The 17,817-nt window shown below is 43.7% G+C and overlaps 1 protein-coding gene across 3 annotated transcripts in view; it reads right to left on the bottom strand.

Annotated features, from left to right (window-relative positions):
* LOC116387745 (ephrin type-A receptor 3-like) overlaps window positions 1–17,817 on the bottom strand; it is an 80,941-nt gene that overhangs the window by 14,232 nt on the left and 48,892 nt on the right. For all 3 annotated transcript variants that reach the window (XM_031855105.1, XM_031855104.1, XM_031855106.1), the window contains exons 11-13: window positions 5,580–5,647; window positions 4,695–4,820; window positions 4,416–4,601 (exon numbers count right to left, since the gene is read on the bottom strand). In XM_031855105.1, coding sequence (XP_031710965.1) covers window positions 4,416–4,601; window positions 4,695–4,820; window positions 5,580–5,647 — 380 coding nt within the window. The remainder of the gene's footprint in view (window positions 1–4,415; window positions 4,602–4,694; window positions 4,821–5,579; window positions 5,648–17,817) is intronic.

Here is a 17,817-nt window from a genome sequence, read left to right as displayed (position 1 = left end):
CTGCCAAACATTTTTGAGCGTTCTGCAATTTCCTCCTGAAAGCGCATAATTAACTAATCACATTCATATTCATTCCAATGTATAGCCTTTCATCGCCTTTAGAAATACCGCAGCCGTTTGTGGAGCTAAAAAACACCTCCCAGTGTGTGTGTGTGTGTGTGTGTGTGTGTGTATCGATGCTCTGCCAGGTGGAGTGTGTTATGGAACAATCAGTGGGGAGTTGCTCTTCTTTATATACAGCTCTTCATTAAGTGAGAGAAGAACGTGTGGTCTCTGCTTTCCTCAGGATGGAGCTAGGATTATTTAGGCCTCACGTGTGTGTGTCTGTTAATTTGTGTGTGTGTGTGTGTGTGTGTGTATCAAAGTGATGGAGTCTATACATCTGGTAAATTACATTATAAGCGGCTGTTTCTGTGTGTGTTGGTGTGAGTGTAAGCGAAAGTGATACAGTCCGTATACATCTGGACAATTAAATTACGAGTGGCTATCTGTGTTTGCGCTAGCGGGCCGCATTACCGCATTATTGAATGAGGCGGCCCAAGGTACAAACGAGAAAATGAAATAACTGCTGTATTGATTAATGTTAAGGCTCTGAACTAAGTGATACGATGCTTTTAACACAGGGCAGATCTCTGTTCTGGGAAGCGCCACGTGAGGGTGCGGAGAAACAGTCAGACAGAAACTCAATAACCTTATCTCCACCCCTCGCTACACCTCTCCACTCCCCCTCTTCGCTTTCTCCTCTCCTCTCATTTCCTCACGTTTGTCTGCTCGCCATCTCTCCTCTCGTCTATCCGCCCCTTTTTTTACAACTCATATCTCTTCCCAACATCTTACCCCCCCCCCCCCTTTGCCCCTATTTGTTTTCAAGCCCCATCTTCTCTCATTTCCCCGCTCTTGTGTCCTATCTCATCCGTCCCCTCACTTCTTCCCTCCGTCCCGCACCCGTTGTCTCACTTTCTCTACGCTCCCCTCTTTTTTCTGCTCTTCGTCATTTGTCCCCACAGTCCAATCTCCAGATCTGCATACGTATTCAAAACGTGAATAACTTCAAAGCGCTCTGACAGGAAAGATTGAAACACTTATTATTCATCGCACAAAGTCACACAGTTAAACTAATCACTAGTTTCTTCAAACAGAAGACGGATGGAAAAGACGGGCAGTTTTGATAGCACCTTTTCAGTTTGTGTGTGTGTGTGTGTGTGTGTGTGTGTGTGTGTGTGTGTGTGTGTGTGTGTGTGTGTGTGGGGGTGTGTGTGTGTGTGTGTGGGGGGGGGGGGGGGCAGGCAGGCAATGTGGGCAGATGAGATGGAGCTCGGTAATTGAGGGTTTTCCAAATGAGCCGATTGTTGCAGCGATTGTAAAACACATAAAGGGTGGATGGATAAAATGAGGGACGGGGAGATGAGGGGAAGATAAGGAGACGGGGGGCAGAATGCTGCACTTTCCTGATGTGTAGACAGACAGAGAAAAGAAAGATCTTCTTTTTTTTTTCCTTTTCCGCTTGTGGTGCTCTAATTAGCATGACAATAGCAACAATCAGGTGACAGACAGCAGAGTAGGTTATTAGAGTGGCACATGGAGGAGGCAGAGGTCTTATGAGGTTTTAAGAGGAAATAACACACACACACACACACACACACACAGAAGCAGACAGTCAAAATAAGCACATACCCAATGCAAAATTCAAATAAATACCACGATAACCATCATTGCTACATTCGCTACCCTCCATCATTACTACTACTATCATGTATTACCATAGCACTAGTAGTACTTATATTATGCTGTTACTTGTAAGACTATTATTTACATTATCAATCATTCTAAAGTGCTCCTTCTTGCTATTTGAAGAAGGCGCTTTTTTGCTTCCTTGCCGTGAGTGAGATGATGATGATCTCCTGTCTGTCCGTTAAATATGAAGCTACAGCCAGCAGCTGGTTATCTTAGCCTATCATAAAGATCCGAGGCATACCGGTACCCTGGTTCTATTCAAAGGTTCAAAAAAGAATTGCCCTACTAGCACCTCTGCACGTCACACTTTGTTTGTTTAATGCGCACACACTGTATCCTGGGACACAGCAAGGTTAGCTTTCCCCCCACTGTTTACAGTCTTTATGATAAGCTAAGCTAACAGTCTGCAGGCTCCGGCTTCATATTTAGCAGACGGATACGAGTGTGATATTGTCATCCAGTCAAGTCTTAGCACATGTTATTCTTAGGCCATTAAACTCTTTTCTTGTCTGATATCCTCACACCAGAACGTCTGCTTTTTACAGTATCATTTCGACTGGTATTAATATGTTTAAAACTGTTGTTGCTGCTTTATACTGCAGTACCACAGCTACTTCTGCTACAGCAGAACAGTGACAACAGCTACTTTCGGTACTACTCCAACTAATAGTACTCCTATAACTGCTGATTCTACTACTGCTTACACCTACACAAACCAATCCAACACACCTGAGCCCAGAGCAGTCAGGGTCAGCCTGCCTGATTAGACTGAGGGCGGTGTGAAGGGACCAGCTGGTGCTGAAGAAAAAAAGGCCTGAAGGAATTATTGACCCATCTCAACTCTCACCCCCTCACTCTCACATATGCACCCTGGGCTGTGACCTGTGAAATTACTGCTCCGCTGGTGAGATTTGTTCCTGAGGAGCTCTATCAGCTTCTCAATGTGCCGTGAAGACAAGTGAGATGAGAGACACAAAGAAAGGCATGTAAAAGTAGACAGACGCTCGTTACATTCACACACAGCAAAAAAAAAAAGGAAGGAGCACAAACATGTTGTTATATTCATATGAGCAAAGCCAATCATTCCACAGTCAGCAGAACATTTCAAGGATTTGGAGTAAGCCTTGAATTTATTCTGGTATTTTTAATTGGAATGGCTTGTGCCATTGAAAAGAAAGTGCCATAATTACATGTATTCCTGTCAGAATAATACAAAAAAACCCACAATTGATTTAGTTTGTTGCTACTCTTACAAACGGCCTCAATCAACTATGCAAAGGTGTAAAGGTCACAGTTACCACAGAGAGAGAGAATAAGAAATGCAGCGCGTTCCCTTTCTTAATATGCATGCTGCTGAATATTCATGAGCCTAAAACCCACATCCAATTAACTTTATGGATTATTAATATTCATGATAGAAGCCTATGCATATGGATATGCTCTTTTATTGTTGGCCTAAGTGCCACTGAGCACCGGTGTGTGTGATGGACTCAAGATCTTTGTGTGTGTGTGTGAGACAGAGGGTGAGAGAGGGGGAAAGCGGAGGTGTATTTGACTATCTCCATCTTCCTTTTGGTTGTCTGTTCATCTCTAAGAAACATCTGCGTGACATTCTATGAATACTGTGTTTTATCGCAGACAAACACCCACTTTAGTTGCTGACATATTTTTCTGTTTTCTGCCATCTGAACGAGCAGAAAATACAGATTTGATCGATGAGTCGGGCACTTCTGCACTGCGAAATCAACACAAATACGGATCGAATTTACGATGCCTGTGTTGGTGATCACCTATTTCGACATTTAAGGTAAGAGATCACAGAATGGGTTCGAGCTAACAGAGTTGTCTTCTTGAATTTACTGCCACACAGCCCCTGACCAGCCTGGAGATTATAATATAAAAATATAACATTAGCGGTTGGCTTTGCAGTTCATTAACGCATAATTGCTGGACCATTTCACAAATTATGAGAACCAATGCCACACAAACCAAGCTTTGCATTTTGGTCACGATAGCAGTTTGGTCATGAAGGCGGGGATACCCAGGTGCAGCAAGGACCAGGCTTTCCGCCATGCTTTTTGGCGGTTGAAACGATTCTGTCAAGTAAAGAGCTCCAGGGGATTGCATCAACGCACACCATCGGCCAAAACTACGGAGCGAGTTGTGCCTTCAGTGTGGTTGTAGGTCCAAAACAGACAGAAAGAAAATTTAGCCTGCTTTGCATTGACGTATTCTGGGTTTGAGAGACGGAGACACATAGAGACAGGAGAAAAGTGGGGAGCGCTTGAATGACAAGATTAGAGGGACACTGGCTGAGAGGTATGAGACGAGAGAGAGATAGATGGACAGAGAGTGGGATTGAGAGCGAGGCCCGGCGAAAACAAATCAGCTATCTTGCTGAACCAGGCCTGTGTCTATTTCGCGCACACGGACAAACTTGCCCTAATTGCCCAACACAATCATGGGAATTAAACAAGTGGCTGCATGAGAGTCAAACAGCCGCCGTTCACATGAACACCGCCATGTTTCATCAAAGCGTTGCCATGGTAATGGAGTTTTTTTCATCTGGTTCAGGGTTAGCTCTTATTTACATCGCCACCAGCGACGTGAGAGACACACTCACTCACTACAGAGAAAGGAAAAGGGGAGTGTGTGGTTACTAAACCAAAAGCTTCACTCACATCTTGTCACCACACCCTCCAGCCTGATGATGTTCGGATGGTCAAACTGGCCCATGATGGAGGCCTCAGACAGGAAGTCCCTCCTCTGTTTGTCAGAGTATCCCGCCTTCAGACTCTTGATGGCCACGTAGATCTCCCTCTTTCCCTGAACACGCAGCCGACCACTGCAAACCTCCCCGAACTCTCCTACGAAAAGGCAATAGTAATTTGAATTCAGGTTAAAAACGTTACTCTTTTTAGTTACATCAATAGTCGACTGCTGTTTTACTGCCAACTCACCAGCTCCAATGACTCGCTCTATGCGAATATTGGAAGCATCGATCTCTTTGGCAAAGTCCCTGACAGCCTGGTTGGGGTCTTCGTAGGTGTGAGGATGGATGTAGATCCTGCTGCCTGGCAGCTTGACTGCATGAGGAGGAAAAGGGGAGAAATGAAAGTTATATGTGCTGATATAACCAGAATTAGCTCGGTGTATGTATAGCACTAGTGTATTGATCCCTCTGGGAGATGGTTTTTCTCCAGGAACCCACACTGATTTCTACTGGGACACTTCAGCAGCGTGAATGCATGTTAAAATGGGAGCTCGAGCGTGGGCGTTCTGTTTGAGTGACATCGCAAATGATTACATAATTAAACACATAACTACTTTGTTAGCAATGGTGTTAAAATGACTCATAACTTTTAACAGTAACCCATAAGGAGCTACACTTTGCCAGCAAACATTTATGTAAGAGTGTGAAACGATGTGGTTTATTTAGCTGAGAACGCTGCAGAGTTGGAGACGTACATATGCACCAACTGTATTAACTGTAGCTCTGACTGTTTTTCAACAACACATTAGAAGGTCTGCAAACACAGCACGGCTATTGTATGTGACTAACCAGTGTGAGTGCTTTTCCTCCTGGAGTCTTCAACTGTGTAAACTATAAATACAGGTGATTTGGTCTATTGCAGGATGGTGTGAAGCTTGCTTGCATAATCACAAACATTTCAAGATAAATCGTTGAGTTTGACAAAACAAAAACAATATTATGCATTTGTGTGCATCATGTTGTAATGTTATTTATTGCAGTGGTGAATTTTGGTACAGCACATGATAAGAAACATGCACAGTTATGATAGCAATACACATCCAAACATTTCTGTGTGTGTCTGTGTCTTTACCTCGGCCATGTTGGAACTGCATCTTCTCCTCATCGGGGTCTTGCTTGGCTTTGATGTAGCCACAGTGTCTGAAAGAGAAATGCACAGCTGGATTATGATCCTGTATGTTCTGTAGACCTAGATACACGGCACAGATTGTTTTTTTCACCACACGGATACCAATATAGCTTTGTTGCACGTCTATGGAAGATCACATACCCTTGAGTGTGTATGTGCAATTCCACACAGGTGGTGAATCTAAAATATTTCTAGGAACCGCACTCCACAGCAAATAGCGGTGAACTAGATATTTCCTTTTTTGTCTTTACACGTTCACTCCTCTGAGACTAGCTTGGAGGAAGCTAATTGTTCCTCTTTTTCTCTGCGTCTACCTGTCAATTCCGCCTGAGGTTGAGTGAGTGTGTGTGTGTGTGTGTGTGTGTGTGTGTGTGTGTGTGTGTGTGTCAGTCAGTCATAGAGAGGCAGATCTATCCATAATGCATGCTCCTCTTTTATCTCTGGCCGTTTACCACTGCCTTCAATATTATCATGCGTCTCTCACACACACATACACAAACACACACCGCTATGCCCTTTTCCCACCCCCCGTGAGCATATAGACACACACCCTGCAGCGCGGGTCAGTTCAACGATCAAGACACAGTATTGACAAATTGATCAATTCAATCCTGCCATCCAGCTGTGAGGAAGTGTTTAACTTACTCTGTTTTACAGACCTCAATGGGGGGAGGATGCTGCTAGTGTGTGCGTGTGTGTGTGTGTGTGTGTGTGTGTGTGTGTGTGTGTGTCATATGTTTGTGTCAGTGTATTTCTTTCCACTTTGTTCAGCTTCCGCCTCGAATAGTGTCTAACAACCCTGATCCCCCATAACGCTGTCTCTGAGATTTACGGCTCTTTTAAATTCGGCACGAACACTTTTGGACAAAAAACATCAAATGTAAAAGCAGTTTCATGTAACGAGGTACTAAACACAACACAAATACTACAGCCTCCTCTCCTCCCTTCAGTTTCCTTCTTGTGCAATCCTCCTCAACTGTTGTGCAGGTAAAGCAGCAACGGGTCGGTATGTCTGTCCATCATGAAGATTAATCGATTTGGGCTTAGAGCCAAGAGTAACTGCAGCACAGACAGTGTGATTTAAGTCAGCAGAGTGGAGGAGGGCAGAGGAGAGAGGGAGGCTGAAAGAAATGGCAAATATATGAAGAAAAGGGGGTGATGAAGACAAAAATATAAACCGGAGTGGAATAGAAACAGTAAAGCATTAATGTGAGACACAGCGGCAGAAATTGGGAAATGTGGGGTCTCACTAGGCTCAGCAAATCTCAGTCATTTGGTGTATAATCCTTCTGTTGATTTTACACAGCTGAATGCATGGTATAACCCAGACATCAATAGGCTCTCTTGGGAATACACACACACGCACACACATAAGGGTAGAGACTGGTTGCTGGTATTTGAGGATAAAGAGGAGGGGGCTTAATGTTTTCTGGGCCCCACCTGGTTATCAGCTGGGCTCAAGCCAGTCAAACACCAAGGGACCATCATTACCCCCTTGACACACGCTCACACACACAAACACAGTGCTTTGGGGCATGTGTTTTGAGCATATGGGATATGGGGACATGGGTCACACCTCTGCTCCAACTGTGATAATCCTGTGGGGACCTACGTCTGCCCCCCCCCCCCAACCACCACACACACACATGTTCTGCGAGACCCACGTTCAAAACACTTCCCCATCGATGCTGGATGTGTATCTGTGTGCGTGTGTCTCCACGGGTGCATGGCTGCATACGTGAGTGTGTGTGTGTCTGATGGGAAATGAACACATTTCCATAGTAATTACAGAGTGACTCATTTCTCCTCTTCAGTTAGAAGTGTCATAAATCATTAGTGCTGCAGTCTGAAACATGGCACAAAACTTGACATGGCCGTGGCCCCCCCCCCCCCGACAGCTGTGGCTCTGTGTGTGTGTGTGTTTGAAATAGATATTTTATTTAACATCTACAACTTAATGCAACTGACCAATAATTCATCTATAGGAGAGTCTAGAAGAATCACACATTTATATGGATGGTTGCGGCTATTTCATGTTTAAACAATTCGGCTGCTTGTTCTGCATGTAAATGGTCCACCTTTTCAACTTTCTTTCAAAATCACTTTTTACTACAAAGAGCTCACTTTTTGCTGATGAATATTTAGCCAATGCTCTGTCTTTGGAGGATCTGCTGTCACCAACTGATAGCTTTTTACTGGCTACAGCAATATACTAATCATGCATTTGCGACTTCTTTGAATAATTGCTTAAATTTAAACTTAACTCTACATTTTTAGATATGCTGTACCTACCCACTGTCATTGAAAGCATGATTGACATGTAATGGTTAGGCACTCAAAGGTCTTAGGTTTAGGTAGGTTTGAAAAAGATTGCAGTCCCAGTTACATATTGTTGTCATTTAACTAGAATATAAATAGAGTAGCTTGGGCCTCAGTACATTTGAGTGGCTTCACAGCTGACCTCACTCTCTTCTTTTCCTCCCAGGCCTCCACATGCGACTGTAGTTTGCATTAAAAGAGCTGTTTTTAACATTACGTTTTCCATGTAAAGATATAGGAGTAATGTCTTCCTTTATGAAGATTTATTTAAATTCTGCGTTGTTATCCGAGCTTCTCCTTGCTATGTTGACACAGCCAGGCCGGTCTTACGTGCTTTTAGTGCATGTCAGTGCACGTGAGCGTGCCCCGCTGGTTTGCTCACGGCCGCTGCTCTGCACAGCTCTCACAGCGGTTACAGCTGATAATGCCGTCCTGACAGAAATCGTGGTTGCGTAAGCGTAGCACCCACCCTCCAGTTCCCCCTCAGGTTAACACTGTTAGCTCGGTCGGCACTTTTGCTTAATGTTCCTCATTAAATTTATTTGAGCTTCAGTTCACAATGCATTTCATTTTGAATCTTTATTCATGTGTGCCTCCTGTTTTTGGTCATTTACTCTACTCTCTTGTTAGATTAAACCTGACATGTAGGACACTCTGGTATCAAAGTCCTGTACTTTTAACAACGAGTGTATAAGAATGTCTCTTCCTGGATTGCCTGCTATTGATTTGGATGCCACAGGTTTTCACTTTACACTGTGAGCCCCTTGAGCTGGAACACACTTTGCAATGAGATAGTCCTCGTCGCGTCGCCACCAGCTGCTTCTTTACCCTGCAGTTTGGAGGTAGCACTATCTGCCACTGTGGGAGAAGTCGTCGTTCCGTTTAGCTGCCATCTAATTACGCTACACTCTGCTGTTTCATACAGTAAACGCACAACCACGCACACACATCTGTGTATTTATGCAGATTTAAGGTACACACACCTGGGCCGATCGCGCAAAAACACACACTTTAATGGACAGCGATATCACTATCACACCCGGGCTCTCACCTTTCTCTCTGCCTTTCTCTGTTCCACTTCAGTGAGGACAACAGGCTATCCCTGTCCTCCAAAGCCACACACTCCACATTTGCATATCAATCTACTTTTTAACATAATACTCTGTCACTCGAGACCCATTTGTCATTCTGCTAGCAAGCTCCCACCTTCATAGAACATCATCCATATATTATCGTAGCCATTGCCCCTCCCCTGTTTTCCTATACCTTCCTGTCCTTTATCTCTCTTGGGTGTGACATTCTTCCTTAACTCTTCCTTTAAGAAAAAAGACCTTCCCTTTTCCAATCACGCACACATCCTCCTTTTCTTCCTCCTATTCCCTCCATTCATCCCCCCCCCCCCAACATGCCATGTTCTCCTTTCTCTTTTTCTTTGTGCTTGTTTTTGATAGAAAGAGTGGACACTGGGAGCTGGAAAGAGAAAACAAAGGAAGAGGTGGAGAGGGAGATGGAAAAAGAGAGTGCTGACAGGCAAGAACGCACAATGGGGGTCCAAGCCTGCATACCAACTAACAAGCAATCAGATGGAGGGGGAGAGCGAGGAGGGATGCGGAGGCAGCCATATAGGAATAGAAACTCGAAGGTTAACATAAGGGAAGTGGATAGAGAGAGGGGTGGGGCAGTGTTGTGTGCTGCAACAACAGGAACTGAAGATAAAAAAGGAAGAGGGAGTAGACTTATTATGAGAAGAAGGAGCGCTAAATGGAGATGAAGTGGGTAAAAACAGTCAACAAAGAGGAGATGTTAAATCTTAACAATAGGGACGCTGGCTACAGGAGAGTACAGGAAAGAAGAGCTGAAGTAAGGTGGGATGGAGACCTTGAATATTGGCAAGAATTAAGAACAGAGCAACACTCGGCACACAGCTTCCCCGTGAAGGAGAGTAGCAGAGAGTTTAAGGGGCCGTGCACATGTCGTGTTTTTGCACCCTCAAAGCCATTGTTGGAAATGTAGATGCACTGAACGGCGTGAGCAAAAGCGTAACCAAACATGTTTTTTTGTTTGTTTTTTTATCAGGGCGCGCTGCTGCGCCCCGAGATAAGAAATAGTTCACGTTTTGGACCGCTGTAGCACACAGCGCATGTGATAAGGACCAACCACTTACAGCCGGTAGATTTATTTTTTTTCATCCTTAAATATCAGTTTACGGTAAATTTATGGAGGAGAAGTTCATCATTTTAGTGCAGGGCAACCCGTAGCTTTATGAGCCAGGGCAATCCCTGTCTGTCCAAGGACGTGACAACATCAGCCAAACGCACACAGCCCAATTCAGCCCAATTCAATGTGTTAGATAATTCTTATCTAACACATTGTCACCTGTGAATACTTTGCATTGCCCAGCACATTTTGATATTGGCACTTGAGTATGTGCACCATGCTATTGTATTTGTATATATTATATTTAATACTTTCATATATTCACATTTGTTCATTTTTAAATTCATTTGTATTTACCTTTCCTAATTCTTGTGTGATCATGTGGCAAATAAAACCCTTGAATCTTGAGATGGATACAGTTGTCTGGTGGCAATTCAAAATGCAGGAGGCCCATGTCGTGGATGACAAACACATTGGGAATCAGCCTGATTTTTGTAAACCTTTAAGAAGATTATACAATGTGCGATAAAGCAGGCTGCCTCCATTTTCCCCCTGATATTGTCACTTTTATGCCAAGTGTTCATTTATTGGTCTATTCAGCCTCGAGCTCTAGTGCTGCTTCCTCTCTCCCTCAGTCTAACTCCAAGCTATAAAGAGCGCGAGATAACATCTACCGCACTGAGCTGCACTGATTTGTGTTTCTTCTAATAATTAAAACCAGCACTCAGTGATTCTGCTGTCATTTTAGTTTGCCGGGGCTGCTAAAGCCGGACAATGCAGTGTGGAATCACAAGAATAACCTCTCACTGATATGCAGGGCGGTCATTATGTCACTCAAACTGTTCTGTACTGCTACTGTATTCTCTGATATTTAAAGCTGTAACCACCTGTAGTTCAATAACTCCCTCATGAAAAGTGTCTGCTGAGCCACTAGAGTCTATCTATCTGAATCAGAGGGGGAGAAAAAGAAAAATGTACGGAGGTGAGAGGGTGTGAAGCAGAGAAATTGAGGGGGAAGATGGAGAGAACGGAGAAAAAGAGGGATGCAAAGAGGAGATCAAACAAGGGAGGTCTTTGGCAGGATAGGACAAATAGCTTTATGTTTCAATAAAGGCAGGGAAAGGTTGAAGGGAAGAGGGCCAGTATGGATGGTGGAATAACCTTGAAACAAAGCGACAAGCCAAAGATGAACTAAGTTGTGTGTGGACGATGATGTGTCGGTGATGAAGGAGAGACAAGTGATAAGAGAGATAGACACAGTTTGTCTTCATGAGAGTGAATAACCTTGGACTAATGTTAACCTGAGACGTGAACAGAGCGTGTCGCGTTCTTAGCTGCGTGGTGTCGCTTAGTTTTTTTAAATATGACTGGCCACCTTTTATAGGATTAGAGGCCGGGAGAAGAAATGAATACACTCCGACTCAAGGAAGAGTCAGAGGGGATCATTCATACAGAAACATACTATTCTTCGTTCCTCTCCTCTTCTCTCCTCTCTTTCATTTCCTGTCTTTGCACATCATTTTCTCACTGCTAATCAGAATGACTAGAAAAATGAAATCAGTAATCATTAGTCACCCCTCTGGCATGACAATGAAATGACACATCTATCCTCCTTTCTTCACTCCGCACACAGACACACACAGACACACACACACACACACACACCCTGGGTATCTGCTCTCATCACTCATTATAATGGTGATTCCATTTAATATCAAGCTATTAAATAAAAAATAATTACCGGGAATGAAATCAATGGATTAATATCACACTCATTGTTTCGCAGAAAAATTAAGCCTCGCTCACCAACCAGGCAAACAAAACACGTTTACCGCTAATAAACTATGAGGTTCATAAAATATGATTGTGGATAATTAATTAGCATGAACATAAAAAAAGAAAACAAACTGACAAAAAGTCTGGGTGATGTAATGTTCAGGAACACAAGTGGCTCTCTCTCTCTCTCTCTCTCTCTCTCTCTCTCTCTCTCTCCATCTTGGACGTGTCTGGCACCGACTCAGCACTCTCTGACCACAGTGTGAAAAGATTTACTCAGCTCTGGCTAATTATTAGGAAGGGGGAAATGATTAGCTGGAGAGTTATGAGTAATAAATCTATCCATGTTTCATTAACAACCTGTTTGGAAACATTTCATTTCGCTCCTGCTCATTAAAGAGAGTGGTAGGAAAGGGAGAAGCAGTGAGGTCAGCAGCGGGTCTTTGGTAATTGGTGATGTAGCCACATTTTAAACAACCTGGTGAAAAGGTCAAATGAAAGAGAAAAGGAAAGAGTGAGAGACGAAGCATGCAGTCTGTATCATTAGGTGAGGTGTATCTCTATATTTGCGAAAAGATTAGTGTGAAACTAATTCCCCTAATGATCTTACTACACGGACACTAATTGATTAGGTCAGGGTCGTAATATATGTGTGTGTGTGTGTGTGTGTGTGAATGAAATTTATTTAAATGTACTATAAACTTTTAAAACCCCAACCGAAAACAGTTTGGAATTTGTCTGATGCTTTTGGACATTTGATCAATCCCACTGCAACATCTGCTCATTTGCATAACGCCTGTGTGAAATAGTTTTTTGCACCTGCGGCAACTAGCTGCTATTATTGCAATGTTTGTAAGCTACTTTCTAGGCGTTCTGCAGACAAAGCTGTATTCAGCAACACCCTACAGCTTGGCTGCATTAATTGAAAGCGCCAGCATCCAAGCAACACATACAAATCTGTCTAATGACATTACACACACATCCTCATCGCATTTATACATGCGCACACCTCCCCGTACTGGCCTGTTTTGTTTCAGATACACACAACCGCCTGGCTGCCAAATCGTTATTAGTGCTATTATCAAGCAAACAGACCAACACCACCCACAGGGAAGAGAATGCTTTGGCTGATTTCTACCTCTACCAGATACACCAGTTGGATAACATGCGCCTATTACTTTTTCATTATCTCCATCAGGAGATTATGCATCCAGTCTTGTGTGTGAGATGAAGTGAGTGCATGCTCTGTCTGTCCACGGCTAATCTTGATTACTACTGGACCCATCAGCCTAATATTTTTTGCCCTCATTTATGACTGTATGCTCCGAGACCTGTCGTGGTTGCAGTGATTCACACTTTTGAAAAACACAATTTGTTGACAACATATTTTATTGACTGTTAACTTCTCACTATACTCTTGAAGTGCCAGTGAAATAGAACGTCTTTAGCTTCTCTACGGTGAAACCAAATATTTTAGCAGTGTACAGTAACAAGAGGGCTTTAAGGCTAATCCTTTGCATTTGATTGGGCTGCAAAAAGTAGGCGGGCTTAAGTTTTACTTGAATGAAGTATATTTTAGCCACATTGTTTTGGAAATGAAAACAAAGTGTTTGCCTTCTGACATCCAGCATACGTCTCTCTTTATCCCTCCATATAGCAGCTACTACCATCCACAAACGGTGAAGTGTGGTTTCATATGACCGGTGTGGCTAGCGACGATTGGATGATTTTTTTGTAAACGCCCCTGAGTGCAGAGTGAGTCATCGGACATTTGAAACAATTTTACAGACGACAAAAGATTTATTGGGGATTTTGATGTAAAAATACTCTATATGTACAGTGTATATATGACAAGCGATAAATGAACAATTAACACAGGGACACACGATTAAAACTGGGAACTGGGGAAATGTATTTTTCCTTCAGTTTGGACTCTTGTTTCCAAATGAATTAGGTTGCAAAATGTAAATAAATCTATTTCTTTATTTATTATTACTATTTTTATTGGGTATCAATCTGTTGTTCACGCGTGTATTGTCATGTATTGACTCGAAGCGATAAACACTTTAGGTTGCAGTATCGCGCTGAGACGCAGCTGAGACTCTCTGAGACAGCTGCAAAGATTAAAATGAGCGTATGCGAGTAAAAAAAACGCATCTGCCACGTTTGCTGTCAAGACGTTGGGTTAAATAACTGTGGTTTGTAATCATTCAATCAAAAATTACAGCAGTTGTTGTTGCAGATACATCTGGCAGAGATCTGCACTGTACTGAGTGCACTTTTCTAGTTTATTTCCTGTTTTTGTTGTATTTCGTAGTTCTAAACCGAGCCATTTATCTTTTTTTAATTCTTTCCCACATCCAAGCTAAAAATTCCTCACTTGTAGTCTTTGGGGTTTTTAATCTCCGCTTCTCACATCTCCTTTGAAATCCAAACAAGCCGACACACACACACACACATCGTGCTGTTTTACACTCAATTAGTGCTCTTCAGTTCCTCACAAGTCTCTTTCTCTCGCTACCTCTTGACTCTCACAACAGCATGTTTTCATTAGCGCATGCTTCCTCTTGTTTTTCACTCTTCCTCTTTTGCATCATTAAGTTGTTAAGAATAACCCTGGGCTGCTAACAGATGCTGCGGAGGTAAAAGATCGTGCACATCATCAGAACATGCTTTTGTGTTTAAGAGGTAGAGCTGTTCACGCTCTCTATTAGAGAAGACTGATATGTCTTTCTGCTAGAATCATCCACGTTATAATGACATCTCACTTTCCTGTGTTGCTTTCTCTCTCAGCCTTTTCACTCTTTACTGTTCAAAACTCTCCTCAGAAAAGGATGTTGTTCTCCTTCAGAAATCTAGGCTTGTAGGATTGTCCTCTGGAAAGTTTGTTTCTTCTTCTTGTCGTGGATGAAAACTGAACTATCCTGCAATAGATTTCTGTTTGAGCTTACCTCTGTTGAAAAATAAATCTGGCTTTAGTAAATAACTGTTCATCTAAATCCAATTAATCCCTTCTTATTATTTGAAGATTTCCAGACAGATTGCAGCCCTTGACTCCCTGCTGAATATCTCCAGCTCTGACAACAGATGCACTCGACAAAGGCAGACTTTGAGACACATAGCAGATAAGACTGCTTAAAAAAAATAACAGGGATCACATAGATGGAACAACTTCACACTGACTTCTCACCAAAGCTGCACATTAAAAACATGAACACAAAAAAACACTCGAGAAATCCGGAGAACAACCGAAGCCTGCAGCTATTCAGAAAAAGGAGACGGGTGCAAGGCTGGAGAAGCATTAGACTGCAGACAAAACAGAGGCGCGCACACTCTCACACACACACACACACACACACACGCACACTGGAGGCAGAAGTTGTAACATGTTTAACAAGGAGTGAGAGAAAGTGAGGACTGAAGGGGAGAAAGCTTTTTGAGTGAAAGGCCATCTGCTTAGTCCGTGGCGATGCCAGTCGCTCGCTAGCTTCCCAATCGCTCGCACCTGCCAGCCTGCCAAAGCACCCTCAGGAGGACGAACGCACCGACGCCACACACAAACACACACTCGGGCCGCATGCACTCGCAGAGCAATAATGGCGCGCACACAGCAATAACTGGTGTGATTTGTCAGCGCCGTGCTGCGTCTGAGGAGCTTTCGACATTTTTTCATGTTTTCCCTCCTGCGGTAACAATAGCATAACAGCACTTTATTAAACGAGAACAGGACAGAACAGAATGGCCTGCAAATCAGCTCGTTTATGAGCCATAGCTGTGCAGCACCCTGCCCGGGAAGGCTGCAGGGAGTGTGTGTGTGTGTGTGTGTGTGTGTGTGTGTGTGTGTGTGTGGGTGGGGGGTGGGGGGGAAATACAGGGAGACTGTACGGGCATTCATTGTAGTTTTATAGTTCAGTGATGAAATCCTCCATCAGGGTGTTCAAAATGTAGTCAGGATTGTGGATAAAATAGTTGAACTAGATGCAAAACAAGAGCAAAAAGCTCTCCAGCACTTATCCGGTCTCATGATTACTGGGGAAATGATTTAAACAGCTGACATTTAGGGGGGGGGGGGGGGTAGCGCCTTACAAAAGGCCTGGTGGGGAATCATTTCAACCCTGGCCGACTCTGTGTCCATTTCAATTCCGATTTAATCATCGTCCACATTCAACCGGTCTCAGCAAACACATCAGATTCTCATGTATCGAGAATCCGATGTATCGAGAATCCGATTTGGGTTTCATCCAAATGTACTTTTTCAAGAACGGAGCAGTAAATGAAAGCCGGAGAGCCAAAGATGAAGCGAAATGAGAAGAAACGCAGAGAGCGTGCTGAACGGAGTGAAATGGACTGATTGGCAGATGAGACGGAAGGTTTAGTAGATGAAAAGAGGGCGGTATGAGCAACAAGAGAAGAGAGACACCCAATCCTTCTTTTGAGATTTCTACTCGTTCCTCCAAAACCTGAAGTATGACACTCCCGTTGCATCTTACAGTGCAATCGCCCACCCATCATCTTTCACACTCCTCCTCCTCCTCCTCTCTCAAATAGACTTGGAATCTACCTTTTCATCTCCTTGCAGCTCTCTCCTTCCCTCCATCAATCTCCTTTTTCTCTCCATCTCTCACACACCGCCTCCTCTTCCTCTCTCGCTCTTTGCTCTTTCACACCATCTCAAAATGTAGCTCTCCAGTGGCGCAAACATACTTCAGATGCATCCCCCCCTCTTTGGTACAGTCTGTCATTCCCACTGCTTATCTATTCCTCTCTCATTTCTTCTTCCACTTGTGTCTCTCCTTCAACTTGCTTCTGTCCATCCCCCCCCCCCCTTCTCGCTCTCCTGCTCTTGTCTCTCTAGTGATGTATCTTTGATCCTCGCCTCATTCCCCAGCCACAAACGCACTCCACCTAAAACACACGTGCACACACATTTTGACAGGTGCACAGAAGTCGGTTTAATAGAAAGCAGTAATCAACACTACTCCCTCCCAAGTGTCCTCACCTCCAAATAGAGGAAAGATAGATAAAGACGGAGTGAGGGGAAAGAGGAAGAGAGAGAGATGCCTGAAATTCATGGCAGTGCATCGACCCCTCTGTAAAAACCTCGTTAACACCTCCCCGGCCTGTGAAACCTGATTAGTCGACTGTGAGTGTGTTTGTGTCATAGCGTGTGTTGATAGCACACTATGTTTAACAGGTTGTTTTGATTCTTACACGCACAACCTCATAATTCCCCTCTGATTAAAAAGAAAATGTTGATGTGTTCCCATTTGTTTGCTGTGTGTGTGCGCCACGCGGGACATGTCTCAACTGATTACATCCCTCCTAGTCAATAGTGAATAGAGCACTCAGCCTGATAAGCAATCACCTGAATCAATACTAATGTTTTTAGTGTGTGTACGTTAGTGTGTGCGTGTGTGTGCGCGTATTTCTTAACATGAAGCTGATCTGGGCGGAGCTCATAGAGGATAAACATTTAGTTACAGGCACGGTAAATCACAGATGCTGTCATCCCTTTTTCCCCTCTCCTCTGCTGACGTTGTCCCTTTTCTTCTTCGTCCAAAGAGCCCTCTCCTAACTCCAATCCTTTCATCTTTCTCGCATTTATTTTCCCGTCTCGCTCTCATCTCCTTCCCCTCTTTGGCCGTCTTCGAGGCTGAGCGTTAACAGCGGCCTAACCTTCAAAGAGAGCGATCATGGAGCATCCATGCTCTTCTCATGCGCATTAACACAGCCCTCAGTTTAGGTGTTGGCAGCAGTATAAATGTCAAAGTTGGAGGCTCTGCTTTGACACGCACACATGTAATCCCTCAGAGAGAGGCAGAGCGATATGAAGTGAGACCAAGTGTGAGATTCTGCTGAACCCTCGTGTGCACGTGAAAGCTTGAGCTATTGTTTTCCTATGGAGAGAGTGAACATCATGGCAGCAATA

This window comes from Anarrhichthys ocellatus, unplaced genomic scaffold (assembly GCF_004355925.1).
Source record: "Anarrhichthys ocellatus isolate YVR2014 unplaced genomic scaffold, GSC_Weel_1.0 scaffold15, whole genome shotgun sequence".
In the NCBI taxonomy this organism is placed as follows: Eukaryota; Metazoa; Chordata; class Actinopteri; order Perciformes; family Anarhichadidae; genus Anarrhichthys; species Anarrhichthys ocellatus.
Note: the sequence above shows the minus strand (reverse complement) of the source record. Positions and strands in the feature narration are given on the sequence as shown.